At 42.5% G+C, this 17,463-nt stretch overlaps 7 protein-coding genes and 1 non-coding gene across 8 annotated transcripts; 4 read left to right on the plus strand and 4 right to left on the minus strand.

The window, feature by feature from the left end:
* Positions 1 to 10: 10 nt before the first annotated feature.
* On the minus strand, positions 11 to 177 carry V1514DRAFT_317373 (uncharacterized protein; the record flags this gene model as incomplete). The annotated part of the gene is made up of 1 exon (XM_066925835.1): positions 11 to 177. A coding segment is annotated over one exon (167 nt), but the record flags the coding sequence as incomplete, so codon positions are not given.
* A 1,456-nt stretch (positions 178 to 1,633) lies between these two features.
* V1514DRAFT_t5 lies at positions 1,634 to 1,707 on the plus strand. Its single transcript has one exon. It is a non-coding gene; the product is annotated as a tRNA-Asn (tRNA).
* A 2-nt stretch (positions 1,708 to 1,709) lies between these two features.
* On the plus strand, positions 1,710 to 4,126 carry V1514DRAFT_365281 (Ima1 N-terminal domain-containing protein). The gene is made up of 3 exons (XM_066929806.1): positions 1,710 to 1,995; positions 2,049 to 2,831; positions 2,903 to 4,126. The coding sequence occupies exons 1-3, from the start codon at positions 1,828 to 1,830 to the stop codon at positions 3,881 to 3,883; spliced, it is 1,932 nt and encodes a 643-aa protein (XP_066785798.1). The 5' UTR covers positions 1,710 to 1,827; the 3' UTR covers positions 3,884 to 4,126.
* A 449-nt stretch (positions 4,127 to 4,575) lies between these two features.
* Positions 4,576 to 6,397, plus strand: V1514DRAFT_61433 (uncharacterized protein). The gene is made up of 2 exons (XM_066930076.1): positions 4,576 to 4,667; positions 4,731 to 6,397. The coding sequence occupies exon 2, from the start codon at positions 4,788 to 4,790 to the stop codon at positions 6,285 to 6,287; it is 1,500 nt and encodes a 499-aa protein (XP_066785799.1). The 5' UTR covers positions 4,576 to 4,667; positions 4,731 to 4,787; the 3' UTR covers positions 6,288 to 6,397.
* A 158-nt stretch (positions 6,398 to 6,555) lies between these two features.
* Positions 6,556 to 6,921, minus strand: V1514DRAFT_275074 (uncharacterized protein; the record flags this gene model as incomplete). The annotated part of the gene is made up of 1 exon (XM_066924882.1): positions 6,556 to 6,921. A coding segment is annotated over one exon (366 nt), but the record flags the coding sequence as incomplete, so codon positions are not given.
* Positions 6,922 to 10,481: 3,560 nt separating this feature from the next.
* Positions 10,482 to 11,640, minus strand: V1514DRAFT_287807 (mitochondrial 54S ribosomal protein mL57). Its single transcript, XM_066925229.1, has 3 exons — positions 11,285 to 11,640; positions 11,018 to 11,220; positions 10,482 to 10,945 (listed from the first exon to the last, which is right to left on the minus strand). The coding sequence occupies exons 1-3, from the start codon at positions 11,595 to 11,597 to the stop codon at positions 10,751 to 10,753; spliced, it is 711 nt and encodes a 236-aa protein (XP_066785801.1). The 5' UTR covers positions 11,598 to 11,640; the 3' UTR covers positions 10,482 to 10,750.
* Positions 11,641 to 12,094: 454 nt separating this feature from the next.
* On the plus strand, positions 12,095 to 14,779 carry V1514DRAFT_323771 (terpenoid cyclases/protein prenyltransferase alpha-alpha toroid). The gene is made up of 2 exons (XM_066926311.1): positions 12,095 to 12,396; positions 12,471 to 14,779. Exons 1-2 carry the CDS (start codon positions 12,208 to 12,210, stop codon positions 14,484 to 14,486), a joined length of 2,205 nt encoding a protein of 734 aa, XP_066785802.1. The 5' UTR covers positions 12,095 to 12,207; the 3' UTR covers positions 14,487 to 14,779.
* V1514DRAFT_323774 (uncharacterized protein) lies at positions 14,747 to 16,881 on the minus strand. Its single transcript, XM_066926312.1, has one exon. It carries the CDS (start codon positions 16,842 to 16,844, stop codon positions 15,111 to 15,113), a length of 1,734 nt encoding a protein of 577 aa, XP_066785803.1. The 5' UTR covers positions 16,845 to 16,881; the 3' UTR covers positions 14,747 to 15,110.
* Between the last annotated feature and the right edge of the window lie 582 nt (positions 16,882 to 17,463).

Below are 17,463 nucleotides of genomic sequence, written 5' to 3' on the forward strand. Positions count from 1 at the left end.
AGATATTGGCGGCGTGTGAATAGTTGTATTTGGTATGAAGAGTTTCTTCATGCTTGCCCGCAAGTGTAGCGAAGACGAAATTTTTTTACTGAAGATTGGCACGCATCGGTGCTTGCCCTTCAAATTTCCGCTTTCGCCGTTGCTGGAGGGCAAGTCTGGATGGAAACTCTTAGACATTTTGTTTGACTTTGAAACGTTAGTATTTCAGTTGGAGACTTGTTTGATAAATATTTTACTTAGTTGATCAGAATAAAGTGTTTGGGAACGGTGATGTTGGTTGAGGTGGTGAAGATGATGATGTTCTGATAGGGAACAGAAATATGTGGGCGGGGGGAGCTCTTCAATTATACGCTGCGTTTGGAAATTTCAATTCGGGCTGGGACAGACTGTTGGCTGATTCACATGCTCAACACGATGTTAATAATAACACGTACATACATATACCCCTTATATTACCCATTACCGTGTTGATTAGCTGAATTATTCAATTTTTTTATTGAACATTTTTATATTTTGCATGAATAAATATTTATCCCGCGTAATGTTACATTGCTCATGAACTAGTCTTCCGCCTTTCCAAAAACATAGTTATACCAAATTACAAAAATATAAACTTTCCCTAAATTATCATTAGCTTTTTTAATAAATAACCGCAAATTCAGGAGATCGCATGGGAGACGCCCTTGTTGTATACTGTTCATGATGTATTCATAAGGAGCTCCAACTGTTCCATATCGCCCATTCTCCATTTATTTTTGCTCTGATCACTATTGATGAAAGATGATTTATTATTGAAATTTCTTGAATATTCAATAAACATTGGCTTTTTTTGTTTTTACAATGTGTGCATGTGCTGGTTATTACTCTCGAGCGAATCACTCTAAATCTCTGGCAAGAATTCCACAATCCATCTAAGAACCGCTAAATAAAAAACAGGAAACAAACAGAAACAGGTAAACCGGGCTATCCCAATACATCGAAGGAAACAAGACAGTATGGTAATAGTCATAGATGCCCCCCGGATCTGGAGATGAGGTAAAAACATAATGCACCCTTATAGTCAGTCACATTAATTAATTTTTATTGACAAAGCCTGGGGCTCGATCTACGCACATACGCCGTCAGGTCTAATTTACAAAATAATGTAGAGACAACAACATGCAAACCATTTTAAAACAAAACAAATGGTACCTTTTCAGTACAATTTCCAGTAAGCAATTAAAAGATAGATAGTCAATAGTTTAAGGAGTGTCTGGGTTCTGTGGGTACCCTTTGCCCTTCCTGCTTATTCCTTGTCATGCGTATTGCTCATTTTCTTTTCTTTTTCCTATTCTCATATTACTCTTATGCTGTGTCATATTTATTTCCTTTACTATCTTATATGCCTATATGGCTAATGTTCAATATTTATTTATAGCATAATATAAATCGGGGTGCTGTATGGCTCCTTTTTAATAAGATTAAAAAAAATTAAAAAAGAATTTATCTTCGAGCATCCTCTCTCTGTCTATCAAAAATAGAGGACTTTTTTTTTATTTAGACTTCATCTATTACTAAACCTAAATATTAAAAGGGTTAGGGTGGAAGTTTTTACGCTATCACTAACTTTAGGTTTGCCCTAACCTTTAATAATGACTGGGTGGCCAAGCTGGTTAAGGCGTATGACTGTTAATCATAAGATCGAGAGTTCGATCCTCTCCCTGGTCGAATTTTTTTTTTCACTTGATTTGACGGAGAAGAGAACTCAAAAAGTATAAAATCTATAATATTTAAATTTTTTTGTACCTCACGATCTTGCAAGTTTATATATACTATGTCTGCTTGCCAATGGCTTGGACATGGTTTTTATCGCGACCGTTAGATGGAGATAGGAAATCCAAGCTGGTTTGCTTTTATTGCAACAATTTGTCGATTGCTAGCAAGAACTATAACTTGAAATCAAAGTTTTACGAGTGGATTTGTCCACTTTGTGATGCTTTGAACGTTATTGACGATGTAAGCAAATTAATGCTATCTGATTAATAGGTGGAGATACTAACGCAGAATAGAATGGAGAGGTTCAAGATTATGTACCTGAGGATGATCAGTTGAATCAATTGTCTATCGGCGTACAGGCGGCGACCGCTCCGGACGACGAGAAAGATTCACCATTTTGTAGTAACTGTCAACGAAATCATATGATTGTCACTCAAGCTATTGCAAATTATTTGCCTTCGGAATCAGATTCGTCTTATAATTTTCGACTTAGCCAGTTGCCAGCTTACAAGAACGAATTAGAACGACGATACCCATTGTATTGTGACAATTGCCGACATGTCGTTTTAGAGAAATTAACTCAGAATAACTATCAGGCCAAAACGAAAATTTTGGGAAGCTTTTTGCATAAGAGAAATTTGTCCACGGTTAGTGGTTCAGATGACAGCAGTAGGCTAATAGCGCCTGTGTGGACAATTTCGACATACATTAAGACAATTATATGGATTGCCCGGGGACTTTTACTTTGGACTTATTGGATTTCAAATGTGCTATTATTTGTGTTTAATATTTTATATTCAGATCAGTTATTACTTCGGCATGCACTGGTGAAGAGTACGAACTCTTTGACTATTTTCTCAGTCTTGGTGAATATATACGCATCAAGTTTAAAATCTGTACTTTCAAGAAATCTTGGCGTGAATCAAGAGACACATGTCGAACTAGCAATTCAGTTGTTTTTTCTCATTCAAAAGCTTGCTCCGTTCAGCGTTTTTTATGTTTTTTGGAATTATCAATGGCTGCGAGCAATATCCAGTAACGTTAGTGTCAAAATAATTGGCAAATCAGATTATGCTGTAAGTGAAATTAATTTTTTTTGTTTTGAAACTATTCAAGGTTTTGATTATAACTTACGTGTTGCGTGCAGAGAATTCAAGGATTTCTTTTTTTGATTATATTATATTCGACATATGCGCTACCTAAATTTTATGAATGGTCTTTTTCGCAGTTGGCATTTAAATTATCAAATCTTTTTTTGCTATCTACCTTATGTCTAGGATTTTCAGTATCACTCACGTGTTTAAGAATTATTCCTTTGGCGCAAACAATTGAGCCAAAGTCTGATCTGGTGCACCTATTAACGCAGCAGGATAATCATGGAGGCAGTAATGTAATTGATATCTCAACTTTGTCTGTTGGCCATTCGACCACAACTGTGACATCCAGTGCGGTGAACCCGCGGCAGTACAATGAAAATCATGAAGATAAAATGGATTGGAATCCTGCTTCTGGATCTTCTTTTCAGTCGTCATTTGGCGATGAATGGTTACATTCGGATCCTGGGGCGGCAAGTCTTCCAGGTATTCCATCATTCCCGCAAGGTGTTGAACTGCCCCCACCGCCTCGTTCTGCAGTCACTAGGATTCCATTTAGTCAAGCGGTCAAGGTTCCAGGGTTGTCCAAGCCAGGAATTGAGCGGCACTTTCAACACCGAAATCGAAACCAGCAATCCGATATTACTGCGTCTTTGACAACTTGTACTTCATTATCTGCAGATGTAAACTTGTCTCCGCAAAAATTCTTTCCCAGATATAAACCAACTGGTTTGGAAGATATCTTTGACCCGGTACTGAAACTTTCGGACGATAGTGATTCTGCTTCCGTTGCTGCTGCCGCTTCTTCAGGACTAAGTTCAGGAAATATGTTTATGCATGCAACGTGGTCGTCTGGTTTAAATTTTTTTTCTGGCTCTGCTAATGATTCATCTGGTTCTAATAGCTTTGGTTGGATTGCTGCTTGCGTTTTGGTTTCTGGCTTTTTAGTTTCCGTGGTGTATTTTTATATCATTTTTTTTCGGCCAAGGTTATCAGATTATTATCAAATAGGAACAGGGATTGTTGGTCTGTAATTTTTTACATGGAAATTTTAGTCATTTTATACATTTGGATATTTTAAAAGAATGTAACATTGATGCATAAAAGAGAAGTCTTAAGGCCGTGATTATTTAACTGAAGTGTGTCCAACGTGACAGCGAAAGCGACAATTATGACAACCCCCCTCTCTTCATTGTGACTTTCGAATAAATGGTAGGAAAAAGAGGAATAGTTTACTTTTTTACGTACATTAATTTAACAAATATATATAATTACCGTACGGTTGCTATTTTGAAATAATTTACGCGCGTTTTTAGACGAATTGTAAACAAACACGAAATCGCGCTTAAATGAGCCCGGTTGCCAACGCCTTGCTGCTCCAGTAGGTTGCATTGTTAATTCAACAGGCAGCTTTTCTTCTTTGGAACATACAACCATAACACAAACGAAAACAGCAAACAAGTTTTTTTTCTTTATAAAAGTCATACCTGATACGCGGGAACCTAGAGGAAAGGATAAAAACCGTGATTCGAAATCAAAATGCCAATTTCCGATTCGACTACACCGGATTCCGTAGTTGCAGATTTTTACTGGCTAAGGCTTTCCTTACTTCTTGCTTCGTTTATTCTAATATTCACGGTACTCGAATATGAGGGTTTATTTTTTTTTTTGCTTATTATTTCGTTTTAGCTTCTAGTCAGAATTTGCCGGACTTATATCGTCGACTAACATTTTTTTTTTCAGTGGGCCGTTTGCAATTTTCCTAATTTTTGGGCTGCGTACAATTTTGCGTCCTTCTCAGTCGACACAGAAGAAGATGTAAAAAAAATAAAAGACTATACTCATTTACGGTTATTCTAAACTATTGTTTTTTTTTTCTAGCAGCATCATGCATGGGCCAGTAGTGATGGTGAACATGGCGGCTATTATGAGCCTACCATGGTCGAAATCGACGAGGTATCGAAAACAATGCACGAATCACGAACAATGACGACAAACACTGCCTTATCGGTTGCAACGGTAGCAAAGGTTGACAACGAACATGCTAGTATGAATACAAGCAATACGTTGCCAATCGAGCCTGACGTTGAAAGCCAAGTGGTGGCTAACGATAGCCACAACAAAGATGAACATGCCAGTGATTATGGTTATGTTGACGATGCCGATTGTGTTTTACAGGACCAAGCGCTTGCCGAATCAGCAAGCCATGCGACAAGCACTCACAAACTCGACAAGGTACTTAAGGAGGAATTACAGCAAGAATCTGTAGATAATGTTGCCATTGATACCCAGAGCGAGACTTCCAAATGCAGTATGTCGAAGACAACAGTGGAGGCGAAAAATGAGGTAGATTTTTTGAAAGAATTGTATTCTTCAGTTACTACGACGTCACATAAACAATCATCATCATCAGCAGCAACAGCAGCAGCAGCAGCGATAACAACAACAACAGCGATACCAGAAGCCACAGCAACGAAATGGACGGCGGCCTCGGGTGACGAACACATACAAACTAATAATTCTCAAACTCCCCTGACAACGGAAAAGTTATCACCATTTTCACAAGCTGCTGGCGGTGATCGCCAAAGTGCAAGCCCTGATGCGGAGTTATTGGATAACAGGCAAAAAGTTTCTCCAGTTATTGAGACTTTGAATGAATCCAAGGATTACATGCTGTTGAATCAAACTGATGTGATTAGGCCGACTGAATTTGAAGCTTTGCCGCCGTCTACTGTTGCAGCAACAGCACTACCACCACCAGAAACAACGACGATTCTGGCAATGCCGACAGCGTTATTGGAAGGACAAAACCATGCTGCTGAATCAAATACCACTACTAGCTTTGATGTGCCTGACTCGATATACCCAAATAATGTTGCTCTTTCTTCTGAATTTGTTAACCAACCGCAGTTGCAGCTACAACGGCAATCATTGTCGACCCGAGACGATGCAGTGGTTGTAGATTTTAGGTTTGATGACCAACCAGATCTTCAACAAGATGTTCAACAGTTACACATGCAAGTACTGATTCCGTACCGACATTATAGGCAATTTCCAGAACTAGAACGCTTACCGGCCTGGTGTTTTGACATTGTGATTGACATGTTGCAACCAGAATCAATGATTTTTCCTGATTGCACTTGGAATGACTCCAACATTGACAACTTGCATGATGATATTAACCAAACTAATCTGGCAACGACCACGTTCTGTGAAAGTTGTGCGTGGCAAGACGCATTCGTGACCGTTGTGGTTGCCGAATATGAAGCAGTTGTTCAAATTTTGAAAGAAAAAACTGCCAAATTTAATCAAGATCAGAAACACGATTGCAAAATTTTGTTTAATTGTGACAATGCCGCGGTCGAGGCTCTTGATATTGTTAGAACTGCTATTACAGGTTTGCCGTACGAATACCAACAACGTGCAAGATTGAACTGACACTTAACAAAAGGTTATGCATTAGTTATCTTTTATTACTTTACCATTCATTAAATTGTGCCTCATCAGATAATGAGATTTTTCAGGAACTGTTCTCTTTTATTAACTAAATTGATCATTATCATAATCATCATCATTATTATTATAACTTTGATACATAAAAAATTACATAAACCAACCCAACCATGAAAAACGCACACCTAAAGTACATAAAAAATCCAATGTTTCTTTTTTTTTTAAAAAAAAAAGTTTTTTTAAGGTAGCATATCTAGTACTGCTCCTTGTTTCTTTTAGCTCGCCGATCGGCAGCCCTACAAAGTTTTTCGACCCGGCCCACCATTTCACCCAAACATGTCAACTCAGTATCGGACAAGGCTGGTCCAGAATCCATCACGGCACCACGATACAGTGCGGCATGAACCTGAATCGCAAATTGCCTGTACCGATGATTAATCGCTAATTGATCAGCCATGGATTGCACGGTAAATGTCAAGCTGGAAAAAGGCGTGTCGAATTGCAACACAATGTTTTTCAGAAAATTTCCCAGTTCGGACGTGCCCAGCATGTCGATGTAATCCATTTGTAACTTGTAATATATTCGATCATGCTTAGACCGAGTTATTTTACTTGCATCTTAAGTGTGCCCGTGTTAGTATCATGAAGCAAAAAAAAAATTATCGCAAAAATAAACTCATGATTAGATAACTTACCTGGCATGTTATTAGGTCCTATTACTCTCGCGCTGCCCCTTAGCCGTTTGATTTCAACATTAGCCTCCGCAAGGCGCATTTCTAATTCTTGAATCAATTCAGTAGTTTTCGCAGAAGTAGCTGTTGTTGATGTTCTTTTCTGTGGTAACTCGATATGAGTATTCTCCTGTTGAATATCTTGTCGCGCGTTCTGATTCTTGCGAATCTCAGGTGACGCTTGTAAAAAATATGCGACTGGTGATTTTTGCCCTGATTTTTTATTAACTTGAGGTTCAGATGCTATAATAGGAGAATATAGTGCCGGCTGCTGTTGCTGCTGCCATTGTCGTTGTTGAGCATGTTGAACATCAGATGATGCATTGGGCGAGTAAACAACTTGCGGGTGCCGAACAGTATTATACTTGTCCCCGTAAGTCTCAGTTGCCACAGATATCCCGGAGGTATATGGTTGTTGTTGTTGCCAGTGAGCAGCATTAAGCTGTGTTTTCGCATAAATCTCAGCTGGTGGCTTAAGAGCGTGTTCAGATAAAGGTCGTATCCCAACGTCTTGCTGGCCAGAATAAATATGAGATGCAATCTTAACAGGATACTCATCTGACTGCCGAATGATATGATCTGGGTGAATCTCGACCGAATCATCAGGCGTGTGCACGCCCAATCGGCTACTACTACTACTACTGTTTTTCCTCTTGGAATCTGCTTCTGCCTCTAACTTCGCTGCCGCTTTCCTTCTCAAAATCTCCTCTTCTTCTTGTTGTCGCTGCTCTTGTTGATAATTATTTCGGTCCTGTAACAAACCGGAAACCATGACTCGCAATTCAGAAATCTCCTCCTTTGCGATTAGCAAATCCTGTTCCAGTCTAAGTGATTGCCTAAGACTGTCATTTAATGCATGCAATAACCTTGTGTCCTGTTCTGCTTGAATACTTTGTTGATGCTGTTGCTGTTGCTGTTGCTGTTGCTGTTGCTGAGGAAGAGTCAGAGGCGATGGCAGAAATGGCAGTTTATTTACAGTAGGAGGTGATGGAACAGGAATGTTAGAGTTATTTTGCAATTGTCGAGTGTCTTGTCCAATGGACAATGCAGCATTGACAGCACTATCATTGATAGTAGCAGCAGACGCTGACAAAGAAACAGGCGGTCGCATAGCAACTGGTCGATGAATCGTAGCGGCCAAGTTTAGGCTGTCGTCGTTCACGATGGGAAGGCTCTGACTGGTAGGGTCATTATGAACTAGAATTTCAGCCTTGGCTAATGAGGATGGCGAAGACGTAGTATCGTCTTCAACAGTGACGTGATGTAACGTTGAAAGAGAAGGGGTAGTCACATCAGCAGCAGGGCGTTCAATGTAGCTTGCTTCTTTTTGATTTTGTGGATCTTGCACTAATCCGGCATCTGGTATCTGCGCTATCGGTGCCGATTCAACCTTGATTCTTTCATTAATCGCCAGTTGCTGTTGCTGTTGCTTCTGCTGTTGTAGTCGTTGAATTACCATGCCTCTGTTATCACATTCTTGCGATAACTCTTTCAATTGCTTGAGCAAAAAAACATAGTCAGATTCAGTCAAGTTTTCATTATTGTCACCACCGCTATGTAAAGCGTGTTGAAGTTTTAACGTCTCCTGTGTATTGGAACTTCCGGCCACGGTGTCTTTATTTCCCAAAGCTTTCTCGTTTTGTTGCTCAAGGTTAGCATCCTCGCCATCATGATCACCATCATCATTATGAGCGGCGACAAAGTGATTTTCATGTATTGTGGCAGATCCTAATAGAGAGACTTGCGGGATAATCTTACTCAAGGTCTCGAAAGATTGCTCAGTTTTAAAATCACTCTGATTGTCATTGTCATTGCTGTCAATAATTCCAACAGCCAATTGGTGGCTTACGGCGCTGTCAACTAATTCCCTATCCGATATTAATTTTAACTTTGTCGTTTCAAATGATGACACTGAAGAAGGCGCCAATGGCGGCGGCGGTGATGATGGTGATGAGGGCGATGACGGGCTACTGTGATGACTGATAATGACGGATTGCGGTGATTTCGTCAAATATGATGTCTTCGTCTTGACCTGTAATGATTCGGACGAATATCGTCGTGCCTGCAAAATTTTCGTCTGATTGCTATCCGAATATGCGCCCTAAACAAATTATCAGATTTCCATGTCGCTTAAAAAAATCGGGATTTCCAGGGCAAATTTTCAGGGATAAAACCAACGAATTACCTTCAAATTTTTTTTCGCCAAATCCGGTGGTGACCCAGTCAACGTGCCAGCTGTAGTTGTGGAATACACTACCGAATCACTTAACGGGGTTGAATGCCTTGTCGGCAAATCTGCATGTGATTGCGCGGCCTGGTCCGGCAGTGAGAATAATGATAGCGATTGTATCGGGTAGTCATGATTAAACCGGGCAAGCAATTGAGCCATGTGTGACGCCTGATTTGACGACACGTTATCGTTATGCTCTTCATCCTCATCGTGCCTGGCAACGTCTGGTGCTTTGGCGACAATACAAGCCCAGTTAGTCAAAAATGAGGCAAAATTAAAGAAAAAAATAAAAAAACAAATAACTAATATTAAAACTTTTCATTACCATTATTTTGTATTGATCGAGTAAAAATTTCTTCATCGATAAACGATTGAGGCGAATCAGTAGCCCATCGGTATGCGGTGGACTGAGTCGTCTCCCCCAATGATGGGACCGAGTTACTGCGAATGAATTCTTCGCCGCGGTCAGGAGTTGCAACCATTAAAAAAGCAAACAGACAAAAAAGACACGCCGGTAAATCTTTCTTCCTTCCCTTTTAGCAAAATAAAAAAAAAGAAAATGCTAAATAATTGGTTCAGAATTAGGCAAATGGGTCTTTGTTTTGTTTTGTTTTGTTTTTTGGTTAAGTTGCATTTCAGGGTCAGTTTTATTTACGTGCTGGCCGGGTAACGTAAACAACGACGTTTTATATCTGATTTGAAGCGTTTACAAACAAGTAATTGTATTAATGCAAAGTCAACGTTTTTTCCATCCTTTTTGGTGACAACAGGCCTCGTACCGGGTTTATTTACATTTTGTGGGGAGACACTCATGTGCCATTTGCAAGGCTTGCCATTTTATTATATAACATGACACAGTTACCATCACTTACGACCAAACCTTCAAGCATTAGTTAACGAAAAATCATAGATGCACAGCCAGGCAAGGCGGTTTGTATTTGTAGAGTACACTAACAGACATTTAATTTTGCAGAAGGTAAAAGCCCATGAAATCATTGCTTAGTAGGAAGCAGAATTTTGGTTAACGCGGTTGCGTGTGATTTAGAAATTTCAATTTGGATTTAATAATACTTATACCCCGATATTACAATTATCGCTCAATTGATTTTTTTTTAATTTATTTTCCGATGCAAGGATATTCTAGTAACGAGATATCGCGTGTTTTAATAGCAATAAACCGCTAGTCTTGCATCTTTTTACGTTATAGTAGATGCATATTTGTTTATAAAATCTATTTACAAAAGTAATACAAGAGGTCATACTATCAAAATAAATAACAAAAAGTTTTTTTGCAAAAGCTAACCCCAAACAAAAAAAAACTCCGAATTGCAAAGTTTCATCTTTTTTTTTTTTCTCTCTTTCCCTTCTATTCATTTAAAATAAAAGTATAACCATGTAATTGGGTTTTCAACCACATTATTTTGCTCATTCAAACCATACTTGTTTTGTTTTAAACCGAATCAGCGTACGCTTCTTTTTTCTGTTTTTCATTTTTGGTTATTTTTGTTTTGTGTTTGTTTCCTTCCATGTTTATTTACTAATACCCCATTCGGTCCAAGTAGGACAATCTCCCTTGCGAATTTCTCGGCGGTTGGAGTTCCATATTGCAAAGCCAACGCACCAATTGCTGCAAATATTGTTACCACGCCTGCATTAGCTTCTGCTTTTTCAAGGCTATATTTCTAAAGGGGGAAAAACATTAAAATTTAAAATGTCTTTTAAAAAAAAATTAATCAAGTTTTAAAAAAACTTACATCTTTATTAGCCGGTGTCCATAATGTTTTGCTGGAAACGTTAGTATCCTTGGCCACAATATGAGCTGGCCCTCGAGAATTTAAAAGCTTGCCGGCCGTCTTTGATGCCAGTAAAGTTAAATTTTGGCCATTGATGGCTTCCGCACTGGAAGACAGATCATTTTGCAACAGTAACGCAGCGTTAAGTGAATACAGCTTATGACCTGTTTCTCGCCAACCGTTAGCATATAAACAATTGTTAAAATACAAATTTCAAGTCCAAATTACCTAAAAGTCCTAAACGTTGGTTATACGGCCGCCAGCCATTATCAAACGACTTGTGAGTAAACACCTGCACTAACAAGTCACTCGGCAAGCTGTACCGAACATCACCATTGGTCAGTGCCTGCCAGCACTCTTTGATCTCGCTCACTTGCTCGTCCGTGATCGCTGCGCCAGGTTGCGGCCGGTTCTGAAAGCTGGGATCTTGCAATCCGTCGAGGTAAACAATCGTTCTGCGACTTATCATGACCGGTCGGAATAACAACGCTCGTGACTGCCATGGCAAACTTAATGTTGCTGGTCGAATTTGAAGGCGCATTTCTTCTCGGTTATATATAGGCTCGTCTCCGGGAAAGAATATCGTAATTTGTATGTGAAAATGTTCCAAAAATCGCAAAGCGTATATGTGTTTTTCTGTGAGCGCGCACTGGTAAAGGTTTACACCATAAGTGTATCATTACACATTGCACGTTAACATCACGTGCTTATCACGTGTATATTTTTAATTTGCATCTCTCGTTAATTTTAGTTGACGTTATGTGCTTTACGAAAACCATTCAAAAGTGGAGACTGGTATTATGACGCATGCTCGTGGTATATGTGCAATGTGTATCAGAAAAGACGGCAAAAACATGTATATCATAAGGTAATGCATGATGAACTAAAGAATAATAATAATAATAATAATAATAATAATAATAATAATAATAATAATAATAATAATAATAATAATAATAATAATAATAATAATAATAATATAATAATAATAATAATATATGGTGTAGACAAACGCGTGATGTAAACCAAATTAAAACACGTTACTCGCCCACCTGCCCCCTATTTTCAATATTTTATACATCCATACATGACCTTTTGTTTTACGAGGCAGTCGACAGAGGTTATAAAAACTTGAAAAAGATTAACTGCACATGTCCAGGATGCCAACAACCACGCCGCTTCGGTCGGAGAAGTTGGGATTGCCGCGCACGGATTTCACGAGGTGGAGATTAGATTCTGATAACGTGGGCAGATTGCGATGGTCATACTTGCGGGATGATGATGAACTTGCCAAACGGCCTCAGTCCGCTTACGAAAAGCATGTGTTGGGATTAGATACTGTAGGTAGAAATTTATTTTTTTGTTTTCCTTGTCAATAGTGTTGCTAGCAAAAAAATTTTAACCGTTAATAAAGGGCTTGCCAGAGTATGAGAAAGCACGCACGCCGAGGGAGGCCAGCTTAAACGGACTTCGATTTTTAAAAGAGTTGCAGCAGAAGGAAGGTCATTGGCCATGCAGATATGGTGGTCCCATGTTTTTGTTAATCGGCATCGTGGTCGTGCATTACGTTACCAAGACACCGGTTCCTGAAGAATGGAAGATTGAAATTATCAGGTATCTGACAAACACGGCGCACCCGGTCGATGGTGGTTGGGGGTTGCATTCGGAGGACAAATCGACTGTTTTTGGCACGACCAGCAATTACGTCGTGTTGCGATTGCTCGGCATGGAACCTGATCACCCGGTAGCTGCCAAAGCGCGGGCCACGTTGCACAAGTTCGGCGGCGCGTTGCTGTCACCTCATTGGGGCAAGATTTGGCTTGCCATCTTGAACACGTATGAATGGGAAGGGGTGAACCCGGTGCCGCCTGATGCATGGGTCTTGCCGGACTGGCTACCGGTGCATCCATCGAAATGGTGGATTCATTGCCGAAACGTGTATTTGCCCATGGGATATTTATACTCTGAACGGGTCAAGGCCGACCTTGACCCGCTACTGCTATTACTCAGGCAAGAATTGTACACGCAGCCGTATGATGAAATTGATTTTTCCAAGCATCGCAACTCGATCTCGGCGGTTGACATTTATTATCCACATACGAAATTATTAGACATGACAAACCGTGTGATTGTATGGTTTGAAAAATATGTCAGGCCGGAGTGGTTAAAGCGCAAGGCCACGCAGACCGTGATTGATCTTGTTCACAAGGAAGACGAAAACACGGATTATCTTTGCGTGGGACCGATCAATAACGTGCTGAACGCGCTGGTCGTGTACGTGGCCGATGGCCCAGAGTCTAAAAATTTTTTGCGCCATCGGGAACGGTTTGCAGATTTTATGTACATGTCCAGTGACGGCATGCTCATGATGGGCACGAATGGCGTGCAATGTTGGGACACGAGTTTTATTTTGCAAACCATGGTTGGCATCGGCGCGGCCGAGCTGCCCGAATTTCATGACACGATCAAGCGTGGCCTAAGTTTCTTGCAGGTGTCACAATTTACGGAAAATTGCGTGCCAGGTAGTTACCGGGATGAACGATTGGGTTGCTGGCCTTTTTCAACCAAGCATCAAGGTTATACGGTATCGGATTGCACGGCCGAAGCGTTAAAGGCAGTATTGATGGTACAGGAATTAGGTTACGTGGACGTTGCCATTCCGGACGAGAAACTGCACCCTGCCATTGACGTGCTGCTGAACTTGCAGAACCGGACCAGCGCCGGCAGTGGCGGCTTGATTGGGGCCGGCAGTTTTGCGTCGTACGAAAAGATTCGCGGCCCGGTATTGTTGGAATCAATGAATCCTGCCGAAGTGTTTGGCAACATTATGGTTGAGTACCCTTACGTCGAATGCTCAGATTCGGTCGTGATCGGCCTGTCGTACTTCCGCGACCACTCGTCCTACCGGCACGCCGAGGTCGTGCGAGCGATCGCGGACGCCATCACGTACATCAAGTCCGAACAGGACGAACATGGCGGCTGGTACGGATCCTGGGGGATTTGCTACACGTATGCGGGCATGTTCGCGTTGGAGGCGTTATCGTTTCAAGGCGAGGTGTACGGGAACTCAGACGTGGTCCGCCGCGGCTGCGAGTTCTTGGTCAAGCGGCAAGAATCCGACGGCGGGTGGGGCGAGAGTTATCGGTCGTGCGAAACGGTCACGTACATTTCTCACGAGCGGTCGCAGGTGGTCAACACGGCGTGGGCGTGCCTGGCCCTGATGTTGGCCGAGTACCCGGACGTGGACGTGATCCGGCGCGGGTTGCGGTTGCTGTTGTCACGGCAGCAAGCCGACGGCAGTTGGAATCAGGAAGGGATCGAAGGCGTGTTCAACCGGAGCTGCATGATTGAATATCCCAATTACAAGTTCAACTTCCCGATCAAGGCGCTGGGCTACTACGCAAAGAAGTACGGCAACGAGCGGTTGTGACCCCAAGTTGACTGGCCTTGTTGTTTATACGTGGGGGAGGGCAAGAGTTCACAAAATTGATATCACGTGGTAATGCCGAGCAATAAATAATGCAACCATTTTAACAAACAACTAAGCCGAGGCACCCGGAGTTAGCGGCATTTCAGAGTGGCGTGGGATTACATTGTTGGAATTTATGGTTTGTATGGTGCACGGCCACATCGGGGGGTTTTCTTTGCGGTCGGAGAGTACGATAGATGTATACATGTATGTACACGCTTGACGGATGTAATGGTAATTAATTGTACAATGAATCATTGTGACGCGCCAAGGACCCCAACACCGGTAAACTGAGGATGGATGTAGATGCAAGGGCATGGGTTAGATTTGAAGTATATATACATAGTAGCTTGTATTCCGGTAACGCTGGCGGACTTGAGAGGCAGCTGTTATTCGGACTTATAACTCATATTACAACGACTATTCTGAAGGAGCTACATCACGACCCTTACCCCCGGTTCTTCACAATCATGTTGTTGTTTATATAGAACAAATAACCAGGCGCCCAAATAATATAAGAAATCATGACCATGATGACCATGATGACAAATGCAACATACAAATACGTAACCCAAAAAAAAAAGTCTAATTCGCGGCCCTGGCCATTTCAATCATGGCCAGCCGCACCTCGTGCTCGATAACGTTTACGTGTTCGATGCCGCTGACGATAATGGCCCTTGTGCCATTAGCCAGCGTGCGCCGGACCACGCCCGGTTCGTCGTAGCAGATCACGATGGCCAGGTCTGGCGCAACCGCTCCTCGGAACGTGTTGAGTGACCAGTGCCAGTTTTCGGCCACCTTGTCTGAAGTCGTGGCGTCGTGGTTGTTGTGGTGGTCGAGAAAGTCCTTGGATGCCTCGTTCGTGGCCACCAGCACGTAGCGGTTGATCAGCACTGATTTGCCCGTGGCGGTCATGGTCGGCACCGGCGTCATGGCCCGATGCGTGGCCACTGCCCGTTGCAATTGCCTGCCTTCCACGGTCGGCAACAGCGTGGACTCGTCATCATCATCATCATCATGACCAACATCAACATCATTATCGTCATCATCGTTGCCCGTAGACGTAGACGTAGACGTAGACGTAGTACTACCAGGTCGAATCACGACCAACTGTTCAATGCGGCGGACCAACTCGGCCGTGATGCGATCGGCCACGCCTGGGTTAGCTTCCAACGCGATCACGGCGCCTCGCGGCTGCCGGTGTGATTGCCGTGACAGCACGTTCGCGATCAGGCCCAGTTTTTCATGCACGCGAATGGCACGCCAATATTGGCCACGGTGCGTGACCTTGTGATGATGATCATCATCGTCGGACTTGGTTGTAGTAGTTATTGTGGTTGACGACGATGACGACACGGACGGAGACCTGATCGATGATGACACGGAAGAGGACCGGCACGGCCGCTTGGATGCATGTTCGAACGAGTCGGCAGAGTTCATGATTGATGATATTGTCAGCGCATGTTGCTCCGGTTGTATTTGTTGTGCTGCAGGCTCCGAACTCGAGGTTGAACCGGTGCCGAGTGACAATAATGCTTCGACGCCCTGGCGGGCATCATCTTGAGACTGAGCTCTGAACGACGACACGTTGTTGTTGTTGTTGTTGTTGTTGTTGGTCGAAGTCTTGGTCGTGGTAATAACGCTTTCCTTGTCAACGTCATCCTCGGGCAAGAGTCTGATTGGCGGTAGATGTGGTACCAACGAAGGCACTGAATGGTGCTGATGGTGCTGGTGTGACAATTGAATGGTATCGTAAGATGTAGAAGATTCAACGGGTGAAATGCCTGCATGTGTATGAGCAGATTTAGAAAATGCTACTTTGCGAGCAGTCGAAGCCGAATGGCCATGACATTTTGCACAAATGGAAGAATGCGTGGATGGTGGAGATGTTGACGGCGTTGACGATGACGAAGATCCAGTGTTGTGCTGTAAATAATGATCATCATCATCATTATTGTTGTTGTTATTACCATGTTGACCGTTCTGGTTCTGGTTCTGATGCTTCTTGATATTCCGTCGAGGCTGATAACGGTAATCCGGAAACCGTTCCAAATGTGATTTTTTCTCCTCGTCACCTAATTTTTGCCATACGGCCTTGTCATGAACCGATAGTTGCCGCCATTGTTCACCAATGATCTTGGAAATTTCCGGATTAGTCTTGCCTGGATGAGCTGCCACGACTGCGGCATGATAATGTTGCCGGTACAAGATAAACGCGTTCCTGGGTCGCGGCACCCGAGTCACTTGCGGGCACAGGCAAATATTTGGTTTGCCAGAAGAAGGCGCAGATGCAGCAGACGGCAGTGCCGGTGCAAGCATTGCGGTTTCATATTGCTGTTGCTGTTGTTGTTGCTGCTGCTGCTGCTGAGGGTGCAAGGAGTAAGAAGCCAAATGACTGTTGACATTGGCAGGTGATATCAAGGGATTGAAGGCTGAAGCCAGCGTTACGACGGCATGGTCGTCCCTGGGCATGGCCGGATTGTAAACCATGCCGGGCATGACCCCTGTCACGAGCGGCACCGACGGCAACGGCAGATGAGTTGCGGTCATTTAAAAGAAGAAAAAAAAAAAAAAATTGTAAATATGACTTGACTGCAGGCAGAGAGAGGGTTGGGCACAAACATATAATATACGTATAATTATACTATAGTTATAGTTATATAGTTCCTAGTATTGTGTCCCATGTTTTACCGGACGTTCCGGGTTCGGTCAATGCGATTGTGCAAACGTTAAATTTGGTTGCCATGCAACCCCCCGGAGATAGAGTTCGTCCTGCGGCGGTGGCTTGCCGCGTCTTCCATCCAGACTTGCTGTGGCTGGGGACAGACCTGGTCCCGGGTTAGAGTTTCATCTCGGATGCCGGGTGCGACAAACGTCCCGCTTCGGTTACGTCACGGATGTGTAATCCAAGCTGCTGCTCACTCACTGGCCTGTGCCC

Source organism: Lipomyces japonicus (assembly GCF_038497905.1).
Source record: "Lipomyces japonicus strain CBS 7319 unplaced genomic scaffold V1514scaffold_2, whole genome shotgun sequence".
NCBI lineage: Eukaryota > Fungi > Ascomycota > Lipomycetes > Lipomycetales > Lipomycetaceae > Lipomyces > Lipomyces japonicus.